The sequence below is a fragment of the Protobothrops mucrosquamatus genome, unplaced genomic scaffold (genome assembly GCF_001527695.2).
Source record: "Protobothrops mucrosquamatus isolate PMUCROS unplaced genomic scaffold, P.Mucros_1.0 scaffold36, whole genome shotgun sequence".
Lineage (NCBI taxonomy): Eukaryota > Metazoa > Chordata > Lepidosauria > Squamata > Viperidae > Protobothrops > Protobothrops mucrosquamatus.
In genome coordinates, this window is record NW_015386420.1 from 218471 (window position 1) to 237035 (window position 18565).

At 38.5% G+C, this 18565-nt stretch overlaps 1 protein-coding gene across 1 annotated transcript in view; it reads left to right on the plus strand.

The window, feature by feature from the left end:
- The first annotated feature begins 2370 nt into the window (after positions 1 to 2370).
- Positions 2371 to 18565, plus strand: part of LOC107283392 (cullin-9-like) — a 31434-nt gene continuing 15239 nt past the window's right edge. Inside the window, exons 1-9 of the mRNA XM_015811287.1 lie at positions 2371 to 2450; positions 6819 to 7424; positions 9202 to 9356; positions 9944 to 10447; positions 10790 to 10925; positions 13689 to 13873; positions 14515 to 14893; positions 16925 to 17150; positions 18099 to 18204. Of these exons, the coding sequence (XP_015666773.1) occupies positions 6833 to 7424; positions 9202 to 9356; positions 9944 to 10447; positions 10790 to 10925; positions 13689 to 13873; positions 14515 to 14893; positions 16925 to 17150; positions 18099 to 18204 (2283 nt within the window). The 5' untranslated portion in view covers positions 2371 to 2450; positions 6819 to 6832. The remainder of the gene's footprint in view (positions 2451 to 6818; positions 7425 to 9201; positions 9357 to 9943; positions 10448 to 10789; positions 10926 to 13688; positions 13874 to 14514; positions 14894 to 16924; positions 17151 to 18098; positions 18205 to 18565) is intronic.

Consider the following 18565-nt stretch of genomic DNA (forward strand, 5'->3'; position numbering starts at 1 on the left):
CAGGTAGTCCTCGACTTACAACATTTCGCTTAGTGACTGTTTGAAGTTACAGTGGCACTAAAAAAGTGCCCCCCAAGCCGCAGCCGAGCAAGATACCTGCCTGCCCACCCGGCGGCGCTCTTCCTCCTGTCCGAGGTTTTCATTGTTGTGAGCAATTCTGTTGAGGATTGGCAGCGGAGGTGGAGTGGGGGGAGTGTTTGGTTTTTATTCCCCCATCTGCTGGGTGGTTGCAGCAGGTTTTGGTCACTTCACATGACCCTGGGACACCGTGAGCATCATAAATATCAATCAGTTGCCAAGCATCTGAATGTAAATCACAAGACCCTGGAGATGCTGCAACATTCCAGCTGATAGGCGCTTCTTCTGGGCTCAGCAGAAGTACCAGGATCAGTGCTGCTTTCCAGCTGATTGGTGCTTCTTCAGGGCTCAGCAGAAGCACCAGGATCAGTGCCGAGCTCCAGCTGGAGCCTGGTGCTGATCCTGGCGCTTCCACAGAGCCCTGACAGCCCCGAAGAAGCGCCGATCAGTTGGAAAGTGGCACTGATCCTGGCGCTTCCGCTGAACCCTGACAGCCTTGCAGCTCCAGCCATCTCTCGCTCAGGCTTGTGCGGTGCTGCCACCGGTTCAGCTCATTCCCCTCCCCTGCTACCACTTTTCTAAGATAGTCGTGTACCACCTGCCAAGTGCCAATGTACCACAGGTGGTACCCGTACCACTGGTTGAAAAGCCCTGTTCCAGAGCATTGTTGGAAATTTAAAATGTTAGATTCTGCTGTGTATTGTTTAATATACCATTAATAGGTAAGCTCATCAGAGTCCACCTGTGGAATAGGAGCAATGGAGGATACTTTTTCTAGGGTACATTTGGATTGCTAGCTGGCTTTCTGTATTTCTACAGTATTACCCAACATTGTATTGTTTAATCAGCAGTGACATTGTCACAACACATTGATATACTACAGTACAGTGTAGAACAGTTTCCTGAAAATGGTCCCCTCCAGAAGTGTTAAACTACAAGCCCCATCTTCTGCAAGCAGCTTCTCATCATTCTAGAACAGCCTGATTTCAAATCTTACATGCATAAGAGTTGTCTCAATACCTATTGTATTCCTGTCTTGTGTTTGCAACAATGTATTGGCTGAATTAGTGTTTTGCAAGTTTTTGAAGCTTTTGAAAATGGGGTGCAAAATTTAAATAGTTCAATAATTACAGCAAATTGTTTTAATACAGCTAAGTGGCAGTACCCAGCTGACAGTGGCTGATTTAAAAAATAAGCAGGGTTAGATCTGGCTTATGCTTGACACAAAACCACCAGGGAATATCAGGTCTAGACTGGAATGTTGAAAAGCATCTAGAAAACGGCAGCTGCAACTCACTTCCATATATGTGTCCACAAAATCAGCAGGAATAGAGTATGACATGAAGGGAAAATTACCTACAGACTGCTTTCTTAATGGTTGCTAATACTATCAAATCTCTCTAAGTCCTTTCACTATTCGACTTCCTCACAACAGCTGCATATATAGTCCTTTCAGGACTATGCTCATGGCATGTGTCTGGTACAATGAACTATCATCCACAAAACCTAATGTGATAAAAATTGGATTGATTTTGATGCCACAGCTACCTCTCAGGATTCATATATTCAAAGTTATTTTCTATTTGTCAGCTTTAATGCTTTAGTTTGTTTTTAAAAACTCCATTAAAGAATTACTAACATTTTTTCTAAAATAAAATGTGGTTACCTTGCCTGCTCTTGGGGTGAGTGCTGAGCACACTGTCCATTTTAGAACATAGATTAACAGAGTTAGAAGGGATCTTGGAGGTCATCTAGTCCAACCCCCTGCTGAAGCAGGAGATCCTGACCTATACCATTTCAGACAAGTGGCTGCCCAATCTCTTCTTAAAAGCTTCCAGTGATGGGCACCCAAAACTTCTGAAAGCAAGGCATTTCACTGGTTAATTGTTCTCACCGTTGGGAAATTTCTCCTTAATCCTAGGTTGCTTCCAGCCATTGTTTCTTCTCTTGCTTTTTGGTGCTTTGATAAAAATACATTAATATCATTACACTGACTAGCACATCAGTTAGCAGGAGTTTCCTGCTCAAACGCAAATTAGTAACCTTGAAAAGAAATAAAGGACGATGCATAACGGGGGGGGGGGGGAACTGATTTCACACTCCCAGAAAGTATTTGAGGCTCGTTCCTAAAGAAAAATACGGCAGTAAGCCCCCTTTAATCTCTTTCCAAGAACCTGGGTTTAACCGCCCCCTTTGAAAAGCGATTATAGCATAATTATGTCCTATCGGAGGACCCGTATCTCTTTTAATAATAAGCAACATGCGCAGAACAAGCGGATGAGACAGCTACTGGGCAGGATAAATAACTGGAAGTTGCTAAGTAAGGTTTGCCGATGATTTGCTGTTTCTACTACTTTAAAGCTGCGTATAAGGTAGGCTGAAGCTCGAGACTTTCAGGCCCTGCTACTGCACGGATGCCACCCGCTTCCGGTGGAAGAGAATCCCGCAGGTTCCCTTGTTCATTCCAAGGAAGGACGCGCCTCTAAGCTCCGCCCCCCGGACTTGCCTTTCTCTGTTGCCGGTAGACTCGAGCCGGTGCGCAATTTTGCGAGCACCTTGTGGGTGAGGCGGCTGGCGCCTCGAGCAGAGGTGGGGAGCTATGGCCCCCTTTATGACTTGTGGACTTCAACTCCCAGAATTCCTGAGCTCTCAGTTGAAGTCCACAAGTCATTAAAGGGGGCAGTGGAATAAATCAAGAGGAAACAGGGCGAGCAATAGCGGTCCTTCCCCCCCCCCCTTATATTCACACCTCATGTGTGAAAGACTGGCGCTTGGATACTTGGAACTACCGTATGTACACTTTCCATCAGACTAGTCCAGGGGTAGGCAATCCGACCACCTCCGCCTGCAGCTGCAACATTATTTTAGCGTAGCTTCCATGTTGTGTGAACTCAGCCTTAATAATTTCTAGTCCCCAGAATCTTAAGTAAAAACATGTTAATGCAGCACAGATAAATATGGCCACCGCTCAGGAAACATTTTCATGCTTCTTTCCCAGAACCTGTCTTGGGACTAGACTTTGTGGTGTTCTCTGTAACATATCCCAGTATGGACGATGGAAGTAGCAGTCCCACAAGTCTGGACATAACTAAATTGGGAAAGGCACTAAACAGTGTTTTGCATTGTATCAGATAATGTGAAGTGCTCATAAATATTCAGACCCTGTCCTGGTTAAAATTAGATCTAGGGAGTATATAAATAGTATCAAATAAGTGTTGTTGGATCTTAGAAAAAAATATCCGGTGTCTATTTTTCATCTTACTGCACTTCATAATTTTTCCAGATCTGATTTTATAAAGATAAAAGAATTTATATAGTCCTTTAAATCTACCAGAGCTACAGTTAGTAATATTGAAGATGCTGTTTTTTAGTTATGTGTATCCATTCTTTTAGCCTGCTATTTTTGTATCTAGATCAGTGGTGGCAAACCTATGGCACGGGTGCCAGAGGCGGCACTCGGGGCCCCCTCTGTGGGCACGCGCGCCGTCGCCCCAGTCCTAGGCCTTCAGCTGGGTTTTATAAAACCTTTTCGCTTTAGGCCTCCGCCACCGTGTGCAAAAAAAAAAAAAGGTTCAATCAATCAGTCAATTTCAACTTCTCGCGGGAAAAAAAAGATCTCGCCAAGTTGGAATTGATTGATTGAACTTTTTAGTCCCACCCAGTCTGCTGTTATCACAGCCACACCCACCCAATGGGCCACGCCCACCCAATGGGCCACACCCACCTAATGGGCCACACCTACCCGGCACCCGACGATGCGTAAGTGGGTTTTGGGTCGCAGTTTGGGCACTCGGTCTCTAAAAGGTTCGCCATCACTGATCTAGATGCACAATTTCTTTATAATAAATGTACTATAAAAAAGAATCTCTCATCTAGAGTAAAGAAAGCTATTTTCTGCCAACGTCCTCTCTTCGATTAGAGAACACCAAGCTTTTACCTTATTTTTATGCATCCTTTTATGCCCTCTGTTTTAAACAACTTTAAAAATGGTACTGCTGTAATATTATATCATCCATATCTGGATCTTGATTGCCAGTAGGCTGGACAGCACCCTGCAACAACTGCAGAATTCTCTGCGATGAGTGGAGGAAGATTGCCAAAAATGTGTTCTAAACAGGAAGTTTTCAGACTCTTGCATTTGTAAATAGTAAATGATATCTTTATTAGCTTGTTGATTGTCTCTTGTATCTCATCAAAGTTATTAAATTTTACCATTCACACTATACCATTGGTTTGTCTTTTTTAATAAGTTTTATTAATTTTTTTAAAATTACAATCTTTAGAGCTTAGTAAACAACACGTCTGGGTTTACATATTTAACATTAACTTCTTCAATATAAATCTATTCAGTACTACACAATCCAGTATTTTTTCCTTGATCCTCCTTTCTTCCCCATATTTTTTCCATTTTCCCCTCATTAGACAATTACAATTCTTGGTACTATTGATGTATATAAAATTAGATATAGACATCTTCATCATATTTTACTAATATACAAATAATATCAGTTCATGTCAATATCCTGTTTTTCATGCTCTTATTAAAGTTTAATTTCCCATCAATATTTAAAGTATCTTTGTCATTTATGATTTTCTCAATATTACATTTATATAGCTAAAAAAAATTACTCATACCAACCCTCCTCTTATTTTCAAATTTCCCATATCAAAAGAAGAATAAAAAAAAATGCTATTTTAATTCTAAATCATATCTTCCATTATAAAAATCTAGTTATATCTAAGGGTCATCCATTCTTTTAATCATATTCAAACAGGTATATTAAACAGATAGAGCCTCCTCTGATAGATCAAATCCTCTATTTTTTAAATCTAACTCTCGCTTTCTTTCTTTGCCAAGTAGCTTTCCAGGCCAAGGCAATTAAATTGCCCAAAAATGTTCTTTCTATGTTTGTGAAAGCTGCTTGGCATGAGGAAGACAATTTAGGTAGAGTATTTGGGGGGGGGGAACTCCGCCCATCCACATTCCCTAAACATTTTCCCTGCCCGCCTATGTTCCATTTTCTAGAATCTTCTTCCTTGTCATCAAGTGTATTTTGGAGAAAGGAATAAGGGGTCGTTTGTATTTTCATTGTTATAGGTAGGTCTTGCAGTATTTTATTTGTATATGGCAGTCCATATTTCCCTTCTTCTATCTCCTCCATCTCTAAGTCCATTTCTTCTGCTTAATCCTCTGGTTTCTGGTATATTTGTTCATACTTTGTAGTTGTTATCTAGGAACTTTCCAGTTGTAGCTTCAATTTGGAGATTTGGTCATTTATATCATCTAGGTTATTTTTAGTCTCATTATGGTTTCTTTTTATGTCCTCTTTGTGTGCAACAATTGTTTGATGAATTAGCTGGAGAATATTTCCTTCTGAAAGGTATTTGTTTTTTCTTGAGGCATTATTCCTAGAAATCTTCTAGTGTCACCAGTCTCAGTAAGAGTGGAACTAAGTTTCCTCTAGTTTTCTAGTCTTTATATGTAGCCTGTATAATCCAGTCCTAATGGCAGTATTTTATAGTAATCCTTTGTCTCAAGTATCCTGAAAATTATCAGTCAGGCAAGGTTGTAATCCACAATGTTCCCAGTGTTCAAAATGTTCAACCTCCCTGCAGCCAAACGTATTCAAAAGTCAGATTTTTCTTTCTCTCCCACTAGCTCTTGAGATTAAAAGTCCAAGCTCAGTAGGTATTTGTAGTCCAAGAAGGTCAGGATGATAAATATGCCAAAATATTTTCCTTTATTGCCAGCTATTCTCCCTTCAGTTGAAAGTCACCAAGCAGCCAAAGGGCTAGTTATAGTGCTATACTCAAATCCACCACTAGATGTCATACAAAGTCCATTTTCCACTCTTAAAACAAAGGGTTGATTTCTTATTTTTCTTATATTTCATCTCAATTATTTTTTTTCCAAAGAGAAAAATTATCTCAGTTTTAAATTTATCAAAACTATAGCTTTGTATAACTTTCACTTTAGTATTGTTATTTCTGTCCCCCATAAAAAATTTAAAACGCCGCTTCCACTCGCATCCGGAGGTTTTTAGCTTCTTGGGAGCCTTTCCCAAGAAATTCAGTTGTAAAATAGTAAAGAAAGGATCAATGTTCTCACCCAGTTCCAAACATACTGTTTATGATGTGCTAATCAAAGCTTCTGTTCTTCGGTTATCAGCAGGTAAGGCCAGCCATAGAGGTGTGGCCAGTCTTTCCCCTGCCGGTTTAGAGGGCTTTCCTTGGATCAAACGGAATGACTGCCGTCTCTCCATGATCTACAAGGCACCCCTCCTTCTTCATCACCTCTTCGGGGCGACTTTAGGCCCTTTTCATGGCCCCCAGCAGGACAAAATTGGGCACGGAAGGCAGAGCCCTGCCTTCCTGTGTCTGTCATACCGCAATGCAAAACTAGAAGTCCACACTATACCATTGGTTTGTTGTTCAAATTGTATGTATATCTTGCCTGTTATTTATTGAAAAGCATCGAATAAGTAAAATTTATACATTTTAGTCTTTATGATTAAAAAGAATACTGGCCCTAGGTTGCTGTGCCTATTGACTTGATTGAAAAGTCTATTTTGATTCCAATAGAAATAATTACTTGATGAAATTTCCCTTTGCTGGATAAGTGTTCTTATAGCAATCTATAGTTATCCCAAAGCAGGTATTTGTGCATTCTCCGGGCTTTTAGACTGAAAGTCTTTTTGGTTTTCCTTCATGACATAACCTGCCTTTTATCACACTAGCAGATACATTCCCTGTCATGACGATTAAAAGGCAAAATGGGGATGAACTGGTGCATCTTGGACCCAAACATCAAGCCTGTCCTGAGGAGTTAATTCGGCAACGCTGTGGTCACAATGGCTGTACTGAGTACTTGATCCGCTGGAACGTACTTTGCTTAGATAACGGTAAAGGAAACAGTGTTGAAGCCCCTTCAGCTGAAGGCAAAAAACAGACCATTTTGATGTGGATGTCGGCAGAGGATATATATGCCAACTGTCCAACATTACTAGGCAAGAGGAAGCCCAAGGAACAAGTGGTGGAACAGAATGTATCTAATTTATTTCCTCCTGAAGACACTTTAGACGAAGCCTCTCTTGCAGAGATGAAAGCTGATGTCAGGAACCTGGTGCAGCGAGCTTCCTGGCAACTAGCAAGCACCCCTGTTCCACAGTCATCCATACTGAATACCATCCATATACTCAGTGCCTATGCCAGCATTGGCTCATTGATGACCATGTTCAAGGAGACTGGGGCCCTTACTCTTCTGATGAAGATGCTGTGTAACGAGGAGAAGCATATCCGTTGTAGTGCTGGGAAGATGCTGAGAGCTTTGGCTTGTCATGATGCAGGTATGACATCTTAGGAGACGCCCACAACTAATATAAAATTCCTGCCTAAGGTATTACAAGTATTTAGATATACAGAAATACTGTATACAGAAAGTTAGTTCTAACCCATTATTCTTAGTGATTTGAGTAGACCTCCAATCCCATCCTTAATAGAATTAGAAATCTTAACTCATTAGATGTTGATAAATACTTCAGAGTGATGATTAAGCCATTGGGGCAAGTTTTGAGTAACTGTTGCCTATTAAAATTTAATTTATAGTTTATAATGATGAACATACATCAAAGTTTTCAGTTATGATGTATTCATAAAATAAAGCTGGTAGTCAATTCAGATTAACATTCTACAAATGTTAACTTGTTTTAATTAAAAAAAACTGGTTCAGAGCAAGTAAAGCACTCTTAATTGTTATAAATGTATTACAAGTATAAGTTGATAAATGTTATACATTTTCTCATATATGGGGAGTCTTTTTAAAATCATTCAATAAATTGTACACTTTTGTTTTGATGTAAAGGAATGCCTTTTTGCCACGGTTGCAGATTATTTTTATGTTTGGGCAGGTTTCTAAATTCCAAACTGGTGATTGTAATGATTGGACTCCTAAAGAAAGTAAGGTGTGGGAGACTTTTCTGAATTCTCATGTCCCTGTCAATATTTTTATACAAGGTGAGCTGCTGTTGTACTGGGGCATGAGAACTCTACAAGACTATTAATAGTTTAGGTATGAGATTACTAACTCTCTGTGCAGCCAAATTGATCAGAAGCATCTTCCCAAAGAATCAACAGCATTGACCCTGACAGCTTCTTGAATCTATAGAAGGGGTGGATAAAAGTGTCTCCATTGCTTGAACAGAATTACTAAAATTCTTTATGCTGATAAAGACATGCCAGTTATTGAAGTGCTGATTTATAATCCCAATGGTATCAGTGGGATCTTGGACTCTGAGTGGACAATCACTTAAATGTGAGCCAGCAGTGTGCTTCAGCTGCCAAAAAAGCCAAAGCAATCCTAGACTGCATTAACAGAGGGACAGAATCAAGATCTTGTGAAGTGTTAGTATCACTTTATAATAGCTTGGTAAGATCACACTTGGAATATTGCATCCAGTTTTGGTTTTCACAATATAAAAAAAGATGTTGAGACTCTAGAAAGAGTGCAGAGAAGAGTAATAAAGATGATTAGGGGGCTGGAGGCTAAAAAATATGAAGAACGGTTGCAGGAATTGGGTATATCTAAATTAATGAAAGGAAGGGCTATGGGTGGCTTGATAGCAGTGTTCCACTATCTCAGGAGTTGCCACAAAGAAGAGGGAGTCAAGCTATTCTACAAAGCACCTGAAGGCAGAACAAGAAGCAATGGATGGAAACTAATCAAAGAGAAAACCAAGCTAGAAATAAGGAGAATTTTGACAGAACAATTAATCAGTGGAATGAGTTGCCTTCAGAAGTTGTGGGTGCTCCAACACTGGAGGTTTTAAAGAAGAGATTGGATAACCATTTGTCTCAAATGGTATGAGATCTCCTGCTTGAGCAGTGGGTTGGACTAGAAGACTTCCAAGGTTCCTTCCAACTTTATTATTCTGTTATTCTGTCCTAACTTGCAGGTCATTCTGTTTAAATTTGTTTATACTATGAGGCTTTGTTCATAGCTCTTTGTGAGCTAAAAAAAGTTGCTTTTTTGGGATTAGATTTTTAAGATTGTTATGGGATTAGATTTTTAAGATTGTTGGAGAACAAGTAAGGAAAGAACATATACGTTTTTTGTTTTGTTTTTAGGAAGCAGAGCCTATGTTCTTCTGTCCCTGAGCCAGCAAGATGGTATTGAACAACAAATGGACTTCGATAGTCGCTATACCCTTCTTGAGCTGTTTGCAGAAACAACATCCTCTGAAGAGCATTACATATCTTTTGAAGGGATTCCTCTTCCTCAGGTACTAATTGACAAAAGGTTTTTGGCAAAGGAGTGTGGTCCTCTTTACTGATGAGGCATTTTCAATTTAAAACCTGAATTATAAAGAATTCCGAGTCAGTTGTAAAGAGAATGTAATCTTCAGCAGCTGGTGATAAATATAGAAGCTGTACTTATCTTGCCTTTCAATTGGCAAGCTTAATGTGGTTAAGTAAGTCAGTTCTGCATAAAGAAATGACAATTTTATCACCTGCATTTGTCATTACCTATAATGACTGGTATCTGATGAAAATAAATGGCTGACACTTACTTCTGCTGCTAGCATCTTGTTGATGTCAAATAGCTACAGTTAGGGAAATCCTGAACTGTTCTCCTTTTAGTACCCTATCCCCTATATGTCCTCCCTAAATTATAGTGAATAAAATTAATAAATGGAGGGATAAAAAGACTGTACAAGCCATGATGACATTTGATTGGAAAGCTACTAGAACTCAAGAATATGTCAGATACATATTAAAAGGTGAAAGTTTTTATGGGGTGAGCTGTAAGCTATGCTGCCTTGAGGCAGTAGCAGAATTATTGGCAATGGACATGATCTTCTTGTTTCAGATTCCAGGGAAACTGCTGTTTTCTCTAGTAAAGCGTTATCTATGTGCTACCTCTCTCATGGACAAACTCAACATCACAGAGTGGGGAGATGAACAGGAACATTGCATGCCCTCCAGTGCAGATTCAAAGAGAAAAAAGAGAACGCAATGTGAATTTGACTTCAGCATGGCTATGGCCCACTTAATTTCAGAGTTAATCCAGGTTATGGGATGGAATCAGAATCAAGAGCTTTGCTCACTCAGACAAAAGAAACGATGTCAGTCAATCTTCCAACCTCAAATTCCAGCCCGCGTCACCATCCCATCAGCTGCAGAGGTGCCCCAGAAAGAACACAGTGCTTTCAAGTTGCATTCAGCCTTTCCTAGTCGCAAGGACTACGTGGAATATTTGCGAGAGAAGTTGGTGCGTGGCATGCATGTGCGTATGCTGGAGAATTATGAGAAAGTCAGTGCAGGAGATGAGGGCGTGTTTCTTCACAGCAATAACGGCACACCACCTGTGCAGGTACTACAGTGTGTGGGAGGGTTGGGACATCCGAGTGATGAAATGATGTTGAAGGAGTGATACAAAAAATTGATTTTTAGGAATCCTATTGAGTTTCTCAAACTATTGTGTTTCCTAGATTGGCATAAGAAGTGCATCTATATTCAAAAAAACCTTGTAGCTTGGTTGATAATTGTTCTGTAAGGCACTTGGTATATTAGCCCTTGTTTATAGGGGAAGAATTTTTTGTGTTGTGGAGTTTATGATTCTAGACCAGATTATAAAGAAAGTGATCTCTAAGCACCTGAAAACAATGCAGTAATTTCCAGATTCATGGCATTTTATAGCTCTATAATTTTCCAGGTTTATTGGGAGTCTCTGGGCCGTACATACTGGGTTCATTGGCACATGATTGAGATTGTTGATTCATCGAGAAATGCAGAGCAAAAAGCCCAGGAAAAGGTATCAACTCTTAGAGAGCTTCTGAGACAAAACACAGGTAAGATTCTGCTGGACTTTTAGATATATTTTCACTAAATTGCTAAGTTACTTTAAGAGTGTTCTCTGCTTCTGAGCTTCAGTTTTGTTGTTTATGCCAAGCCTGTAGACTGATTTCAGTTTTCTCAGTGCTTACTTTGCTGTTCGAGCAGATAAAATGCTGAAATAATGTTTGTCAGTTTCCCATTATTGGGAGGAATCATGGTTTAGTGATAGAACATGTGTTTTGCATATAGCTAGTGCAGTATATATGTGCAAATTAAAAAGGGAGCATATTACAGATGATACGGCAGAATTTTCTGTATCTTAAGTCCCGAAGAGCTTCTTCCAGTTCAAGTAAACAATATGAATTAGATCAGCTTCCTAAGTCCCTGTACTTCTTTTTGCCTATTTCTGAGCAGGTGAAGTTCACAAGTCAATATATTGAAGGTGAGGAAGAAGCTAAAATTTGGTTACAGTCAGTCTTGACCCTTCAGCAAACCTCCTCTCACAAATCTCAGGACATTCAGAACTGTTTTTACTGGATGGGATTCAGATATCTGATATAAGAATCAGATATGGAGAGATGCTGCTTGTGATGTGATATGATTAAGGGATATAATTAGCTTTCAGATTGTGCCTAAACTGTAGGTTCTTTCCTCCCTGATTGCATGTAGCACTTAGATACAGTTTACAATTGATGCAGTTTATATATCCCTCAACACCATAAACAGTAAAAGAGGAAGTAAAGACGAAGCAGTTTATATAGTTTTGATTTCTGGGCTAATGTACTAGAATGTTATGGAAAACAACTCTGGAATCTATAGCATCATTCTATCGCTGCCTAGAGTAGTTGTCCAATAATAATAATCATCATCATCATCATCATCATCATCATCATCATCATCATCATCATCATCAGGAATGATTTAATTCAAATTACTTAAAACTTAGATTCAATGCTGTTTTCAACTCTGAAGAGACTTAAGTATTTAAGTCCAAGCAATCTATACAGGTAGTCATTGATATAGGACTCAATCTATTACGGTTGTAAGTGTGACAGCTGTTAAGCGAGACCCTTGCTTAACAACCCCCAACCCTTGTTCTCCCTGATGCAGTCATTAAACATATGTGCAAATTGTTAAATATAGGGTGCTGCAGGGATGGGGGAAGGCCCTGGAAGATCTAGTACAGGCCTAGGCCCACATGTCCTGGGCTTCCTAAGCCTCTCCCCCTACATCCTATGGTCTGTTTTCCCATTGTAGGGTCCTGAGATCTTCAAAAGGTAAGTATGCGATGGGAGATGGGAGTGTGGGGTACAGGACCAAGGCCTACCCAGTGAGGCAGGATGGGAGGAAGAAAGATGGGGGTCCACTGCAGCATTCCTGTGATCAGTCATAAGAGCAAATAATTACAGAAATGCTGCAGCATCCATAACTTCAAAATGGAGTTGGAAGTAGTTTTGTTGTAATTTTGAATGGTTGCTAAGTTACTGGTCGTTAAGGAAGGTCTACCTGTAGTATGAATGCAATACTGCTAACTCAAATTATTTAGACTTTCCAAAACATGTATATGATGCACTAGAAGATTGTCCTTTCCTGGCCCCACTTTCTGTTTTCGCACAGCAGCTTTTTTCTACTGCTTCCTCCAATTTTTGTAGGGGATATTTTGCCTGGCATTCACACGCCTGTGTGAGAGAAGTAAGGTTTTAACATTCTGCATTTGGGCAAGTAAAAAATAGTTGTTAAAAATGGAACAATTTTCCTATCACAGATATCTGGGCATCTTTCTTGGAGGTGTATGATGAGATTTCAGCCTTTCCTTGGGAAACAGACCAAATTTAAAATAAATGAATAACAGTGAAAACAGAATCTTTAAACAGAATTTTCAATGTTATATATAAAGATAAAAACAATGTGTCTTAACATAGCACCAACAACTATGTCATAAATTAAAATTCTAAAGCTAGACATTTAGGCTAGACTGTATTTATCTGTTTTTCCCAAAACATCAGGGTTTCTGAAGCAAAAAAAGAAAAAAAAATATTTTTCCTTTCTTTCTGGTTTTCCTTTTTTCCCCAAGCATGCCACACTTTTACCTGAAGCTGTGAGGAAATCCATGATCTCCCCAGCCTCCATTCCCTGTTGAGATGAGAAAATGTATTTTCTTTGTTTGAGCTATCACAGTAAAGTTAATTTAATATTGACCAGAAAGTTAATGGCATAATATTATTAACTTTAGGGAATAGTTTAGACTTAGTTATTAAGTTCAATGAACTTACCTTATATTGGCAAAGTTCAGTCTCAACTTATTTAACAGTGTATTGTTTTTCTATATATTTACTTTTTAATCTGTTAGGGATATATACATTTGATATATTTACTATTTGAATGTTTTTGCAATCAGGATATGGATGAGGTATGCCCAGCTGAATTCATTTATGTAATTGATTATTAAAATATGAATATATTTACTAATTATTTATGTTGGTTTCTCATTTTTCATTATTTTCTTAGCTGCTACTCTAATTGTACATTAATAGGATAATATGTAGGAATACCTACATACCTATGTAAGAATATCTACATATACCTATGTAGGAGTAAATCAGATTGAGTATAATGAGGCTTACTTTTAAGTAGACATGTATGAATTTAAGTTGCAATAGCTATAGAATTAAGTTGCCTATTAACATGTAGCAGAAAGTCCTATTATTTCTGTTTTGATGGCACCATTTAACTTGAGTGTCTCAAGAAACCATATAGCCATTTTTGTTTATTTCCAGTTAACCAGCCAAGATATTGCCAATCGCTCAACGAATTATATTCTTTACCATGCCTTGCGGATCATTTGAATAAGGACTGTGGGACTCTAAGTCAAGCTGAATGGTGGGAGCTACTTTTCTTCATTAACAAGCTTGAATTCCATAAACATCACGAAGTTGTTCATTTTATCCAGCAGAATCAGAAGGTAAAGAACCAAGAAGAATCAATCCAATCAGAAACGGATTTTAAGTTAATTCCTAGTTGCTTAATTTTATGTGAGGACTCATACACTGTCTAGGCTGCATTGTTGCAAAAAAGTAATTGTATTACAAGGTCAGCAGCATCATATCTGAAAAGTATTTATGTATGCCTTGGGTTACATTCTGTAATCAGAAAGATAGATACTGGGCCCTAAATCTTTAATATTTAAAATAAGCCCAAAACAAACTGATCTATGTGGATAGATCCAGAGTCAGTGAAGCTAATTTAAGACACCAGCTCCAAATTATTTGCATACAGTTTTGAATTTTCTAAAGATCCAATTTTCAGATCACCTTCAAACCTGTTCTGTGAACAATGCATCGGTCCAAAAGTTGACAATTTGCTTGAGGATGATAGAAATTGAAGTTCAAAATAACTGGTGATATTAGGTTGTCTACCCCTAACAATCATCCAAATTAGCAAATCATAGATAACTTTGGTGTTCTAGACTCAAGGGCCAAATTTCCAAGCTGGATTAGTGAACTCTCCTAATCTTCTGATTTTGTGGGGTTTTGGTGTGGTTCTAGGTAACTGGTAATAAACTGCAATAGGAACTCTGTGCTTTTATTCTCTCTGCATTTCAAGCTATCAAGACTAAATGAAGAGGATCTGATCCAGATGTGTGTTTCAGTAGAATTGGCTCAGAAAATACTGCAGCTCCTGAACAAGCATTGTCAGGGCACCACACAAATTGAACTGCAGAACTCCCATGTCTACTTCAAATATTTCTTTAGCAAGGGAGGTACAGAGCAGAACTGCACAAATGCAGAAATGCTCTCTGAAAATTATGATGATGACTTTTCTGAACCCATGAAGTCCAAAAAAACAAAAGAAGATACACTGCCTGATAGAGTGTCTTCTCCAACTCCATTTGCAGTGAAGGAAAGTGACAGACGACTGATTAACAAATTTCTCAAAATAGAAGGGCTCTCTTTCCCAGACACATTGGATGAGAAAGTCAAAGGTAAGTGCCAGGCAGTATCAGACATATTAATTGATTAAAGGAACTACAGAACTTAGTTGCATTGAGGATTCCTAACTCTCTCTCTGTAATATCCTGTATCTATGCTTTGAATTTGAAAATGAAATAATTCAGCATATAGGTTTCCATTTTATAGCCAAGTTTGCTATTAGAACTTGATTTGGTATATCAGGAGTCATGGCTATTAGCAGCCAATAAAACATGCTTTGTATTCATGTACAATATTCTGTGCCTCCCACTTTTGCTCCATATTATTAACTGCAAATGACAAAAATAACAATAATTGATATCAGAGTCACCTTGGGGTAAGATGGTCGACAAACATATTTAATAAATAAAACAAATCAATAAAAATGGATATCCCATTACAAATTCATATTATTAGATTTATGGAGTTAAAGAGATCCTAAATAAACTTCAGTTTGTTTCCTGTAGTGTTTGCATAGTATTAGAGCAGACTGAAAATTTGCAACAATTATTTTAAAGCACATTTCAAATTTTGAGAACATGTTATGAGCAGTCAAGCAAATTCTCTACTGGGGCCGGGTTTCCCACTTCACACATTGTGTGGCATATCTGATTTAGCCAGTTATGAAGCCCAATTTATCATAATGGTGTTTCACACTTTCTTGAGACCTCCCCTCCATCCTATGACCATTGGAGAGTCATATGGGGCATGAAATATAGTAAAAATAAGGAAGGTGGCCTTAGCTATATTGGCATTCCCCCAGTGCTGTTCCAGATTACAATTTTAGAGACTCCATTAATAACAACAATAACAGATTAAATGTATAGCCACCCAAGTCTTAGCAATTATGGATGGTTTACAAATTATTAAAAACAATTAAAAACATTTTAAAAAAACTCAAAATGGCAGACAAAACAAACATGGATGGTATTCCATTGTAGGAAAAGCAATGGGGTTGGTGAAGTAAATGAAGTATTGTTGTAATTATGTAATAAGAATTGCTATGACTTCAAAATACAAACTGTCTTACTGCAAATAATATTTGAGTATTTCAAGAAGGTAACAGTATTTTTATCTGTTTGAAGATCAGTAATAATATTGTCTTAAATAATAGAGAGTCCAATGCATACTGTAGGTTGCATGTTAAACATAGTTTTTGTCTCAGGGCAATTGCAGTGTGCTGTGATGTTGGAAGAAATTACCTCAGTTCATTGCCATGGACATATCACTCTGGTTGCTCTTTGACTTGCTGACACCAACTATCTATGCAGGGAGATAGTTCTTGTTAGATTGGCCCACTCCATGTGTCTGATTTAGGTTCCAGAGGGAGCTTTGGATTTTCCCTGAAGATCTGTCAGGCAGTTTAGGATTTAGGATTTAGGATTTATTTCATTTATACCCCGCCCTTCTCCCGGAGGACTCAGGGCGGCTTACAGCCAGTTAAAACAATTACACAAAATACAAATCTAAGATAAATTAAAAATAAATATTCGAATCGGCCTCACTACTAAAATTTAATTAAAACCAATTTAAAATTACCCCTAGGCCAGTCCTGCCTGCTGAAACAGCCAGGTCTTGAGGGCGCGGCGGAAGGAGGGGAGATCCGGAATCACCCGGATCTCTGGGGGCAGCTCGTTCCAGAGAGTTCATCTGAAGCTTTAATTGCAGCCTGGAATAGGCAGGAGACAGGATCTGGACTGGGTTGCTTCTTTGCAGCCTCTCTCTGTGCACCAATTCCTTGGTTCTTCAAGGAGCTCCAGAAGATGAAGTGCAAGAAGCGATGCCTAGAGTATCCGTGAAGAAAGACAAAGAGTGAATCCAACCAAACATGAGTGAAAGCCCATACATGGGCCTATATCATGGCAATAAGGGAAGGGCAAAATGTCTTTATTCCCCTGCGATTATTGAATTATACCAGTAGCTGCTCAGTGGCCCTGTTCAGAGTAACATACTCCCTGTTTGGTGTGGGGGAGAGCAGCAGGATCATCTGCAGAATCAGGAAGCATTTCAGTTATGTATTCCCAATGTTTTACCTCCCCAACCAGATTCTGCAGCCTTCTTTAATCTTCATGACATTAACATCACAAAGCTACTGAGTAGTCTGCAGACAAACAGTGTTTGGAAGGAGATGGCAGTGGTGCTCCAATGCTGCCTCTCTGACAAAGGTACCATTTTTGAGGAAACTAGTCATGAGTTTCTGGTAAATGTGCTGATTCAGAAAGACTTGACACAGCAGGAATCTGAAAAAGAGATACAACTGGGAATGTTAAGGTAAGGCTACTATGTCTCAGTAGTAATGTATGTGTTTTAAGTGTATACGTTCCTATTTGGAATTCCTAGAGATGAAGTGAACAATAAGTGGACTTCCAGCTATTGGATGTAATTAAGTCAACCAGTATAGCCAATGGTAAAACATTATGGAAGTTGTAATCTAACAACAATTGTACTGTAGTACAATTACAGCAACACAGGTACCTCTCCTTTCAGTACAAGATATCTTAAATTCCATCTAGTCTAGTATTCTCACCCTGACAGTTTTCTTCAGAAAGGAAGGTGATTTGATGCCTTGCAGATGTTGGACTACAACTCCCACACCTTTGGCTACGCTGATTGAAATTGAGGACTGGACTACCATATTAGGATTGTTAGGAGAATGAGGTATGTTCATTTGCTGGTGAGCACATTTAGAATTATGTTACTTGGTAAATTAATGTATCATGAGGGCTTTCCAAATGAACTGGCAGTACTTTGATTTAGGCTACAATTTGAATCTACAGAAGGAGTAATCAAATTCTTTCCTATATTTATCAGGAAAGATTAATGCTGCTTCCATCATGCAAATATGGTAAGGATGTCTTTTACAAAATGCAAACCATTTTAGAACATGAATAGAGGAAATTAATCTTTTGAAACAATCTGAAAATGAACAAAAGGGTGGAGGGAAAACAAGCCCATCCAACCAATGTAAAATTTGCCTGAATTTTGCTTTTCCCACCTTCTGCAATTCTGAAGAGTAATGCAAAAATGTCCACATACAATGTGAATATAAAAAAAGTTAAAACTTCTGGAGACAGAAAAATGCTTTTTGGTGGCTACAAGACTACTTGCACTTTTCAGTTAGATTACAAGGTGATTAGTATAAGAATTAGTCGCTTTTGTTTTAATAAGTATTTTCAAAGTGCTTTTTCAAAAAGAAGCTACTTTTCTTTTTTGATCCAGGCTTTTGAACAAGTGTTTGGATAGTTCATGGAAGGATGTAGTACCCTGGCATAAATGCATTGAACCTTGCTTGTCTTCCATAAACAGCCACATAAATGATCAAGAGGTGAGACAGTGGAAATCTAAGAGTACCAACCAGAATCCACATTTATGGTATGGTCTCATCATTAGACCATTATCTGCTTGTTATTCCAAGCATTTGTACGCATGTCTTTTTCACCAAAGAAGTGAAATGCATCCTGCAGTTTTTTTGTCTTTGTTCCAATCTTTTGCAAACAGTGATTTTTTTAATATGCTGAAAATTAGTACTCTTTGTTTGCTTTTATTGTATTTATTGCTGAAGTTGCTTTTCTGCTTCTGTTTTGCTCCTGCAGTATGTTTTTGCTTTTATATTTTAAATGGGTTTTTGTTAAGTTTTATATTTGCCAATTCTGGCAATTGTTAAAAAAAATTGAGAGAGAATTATT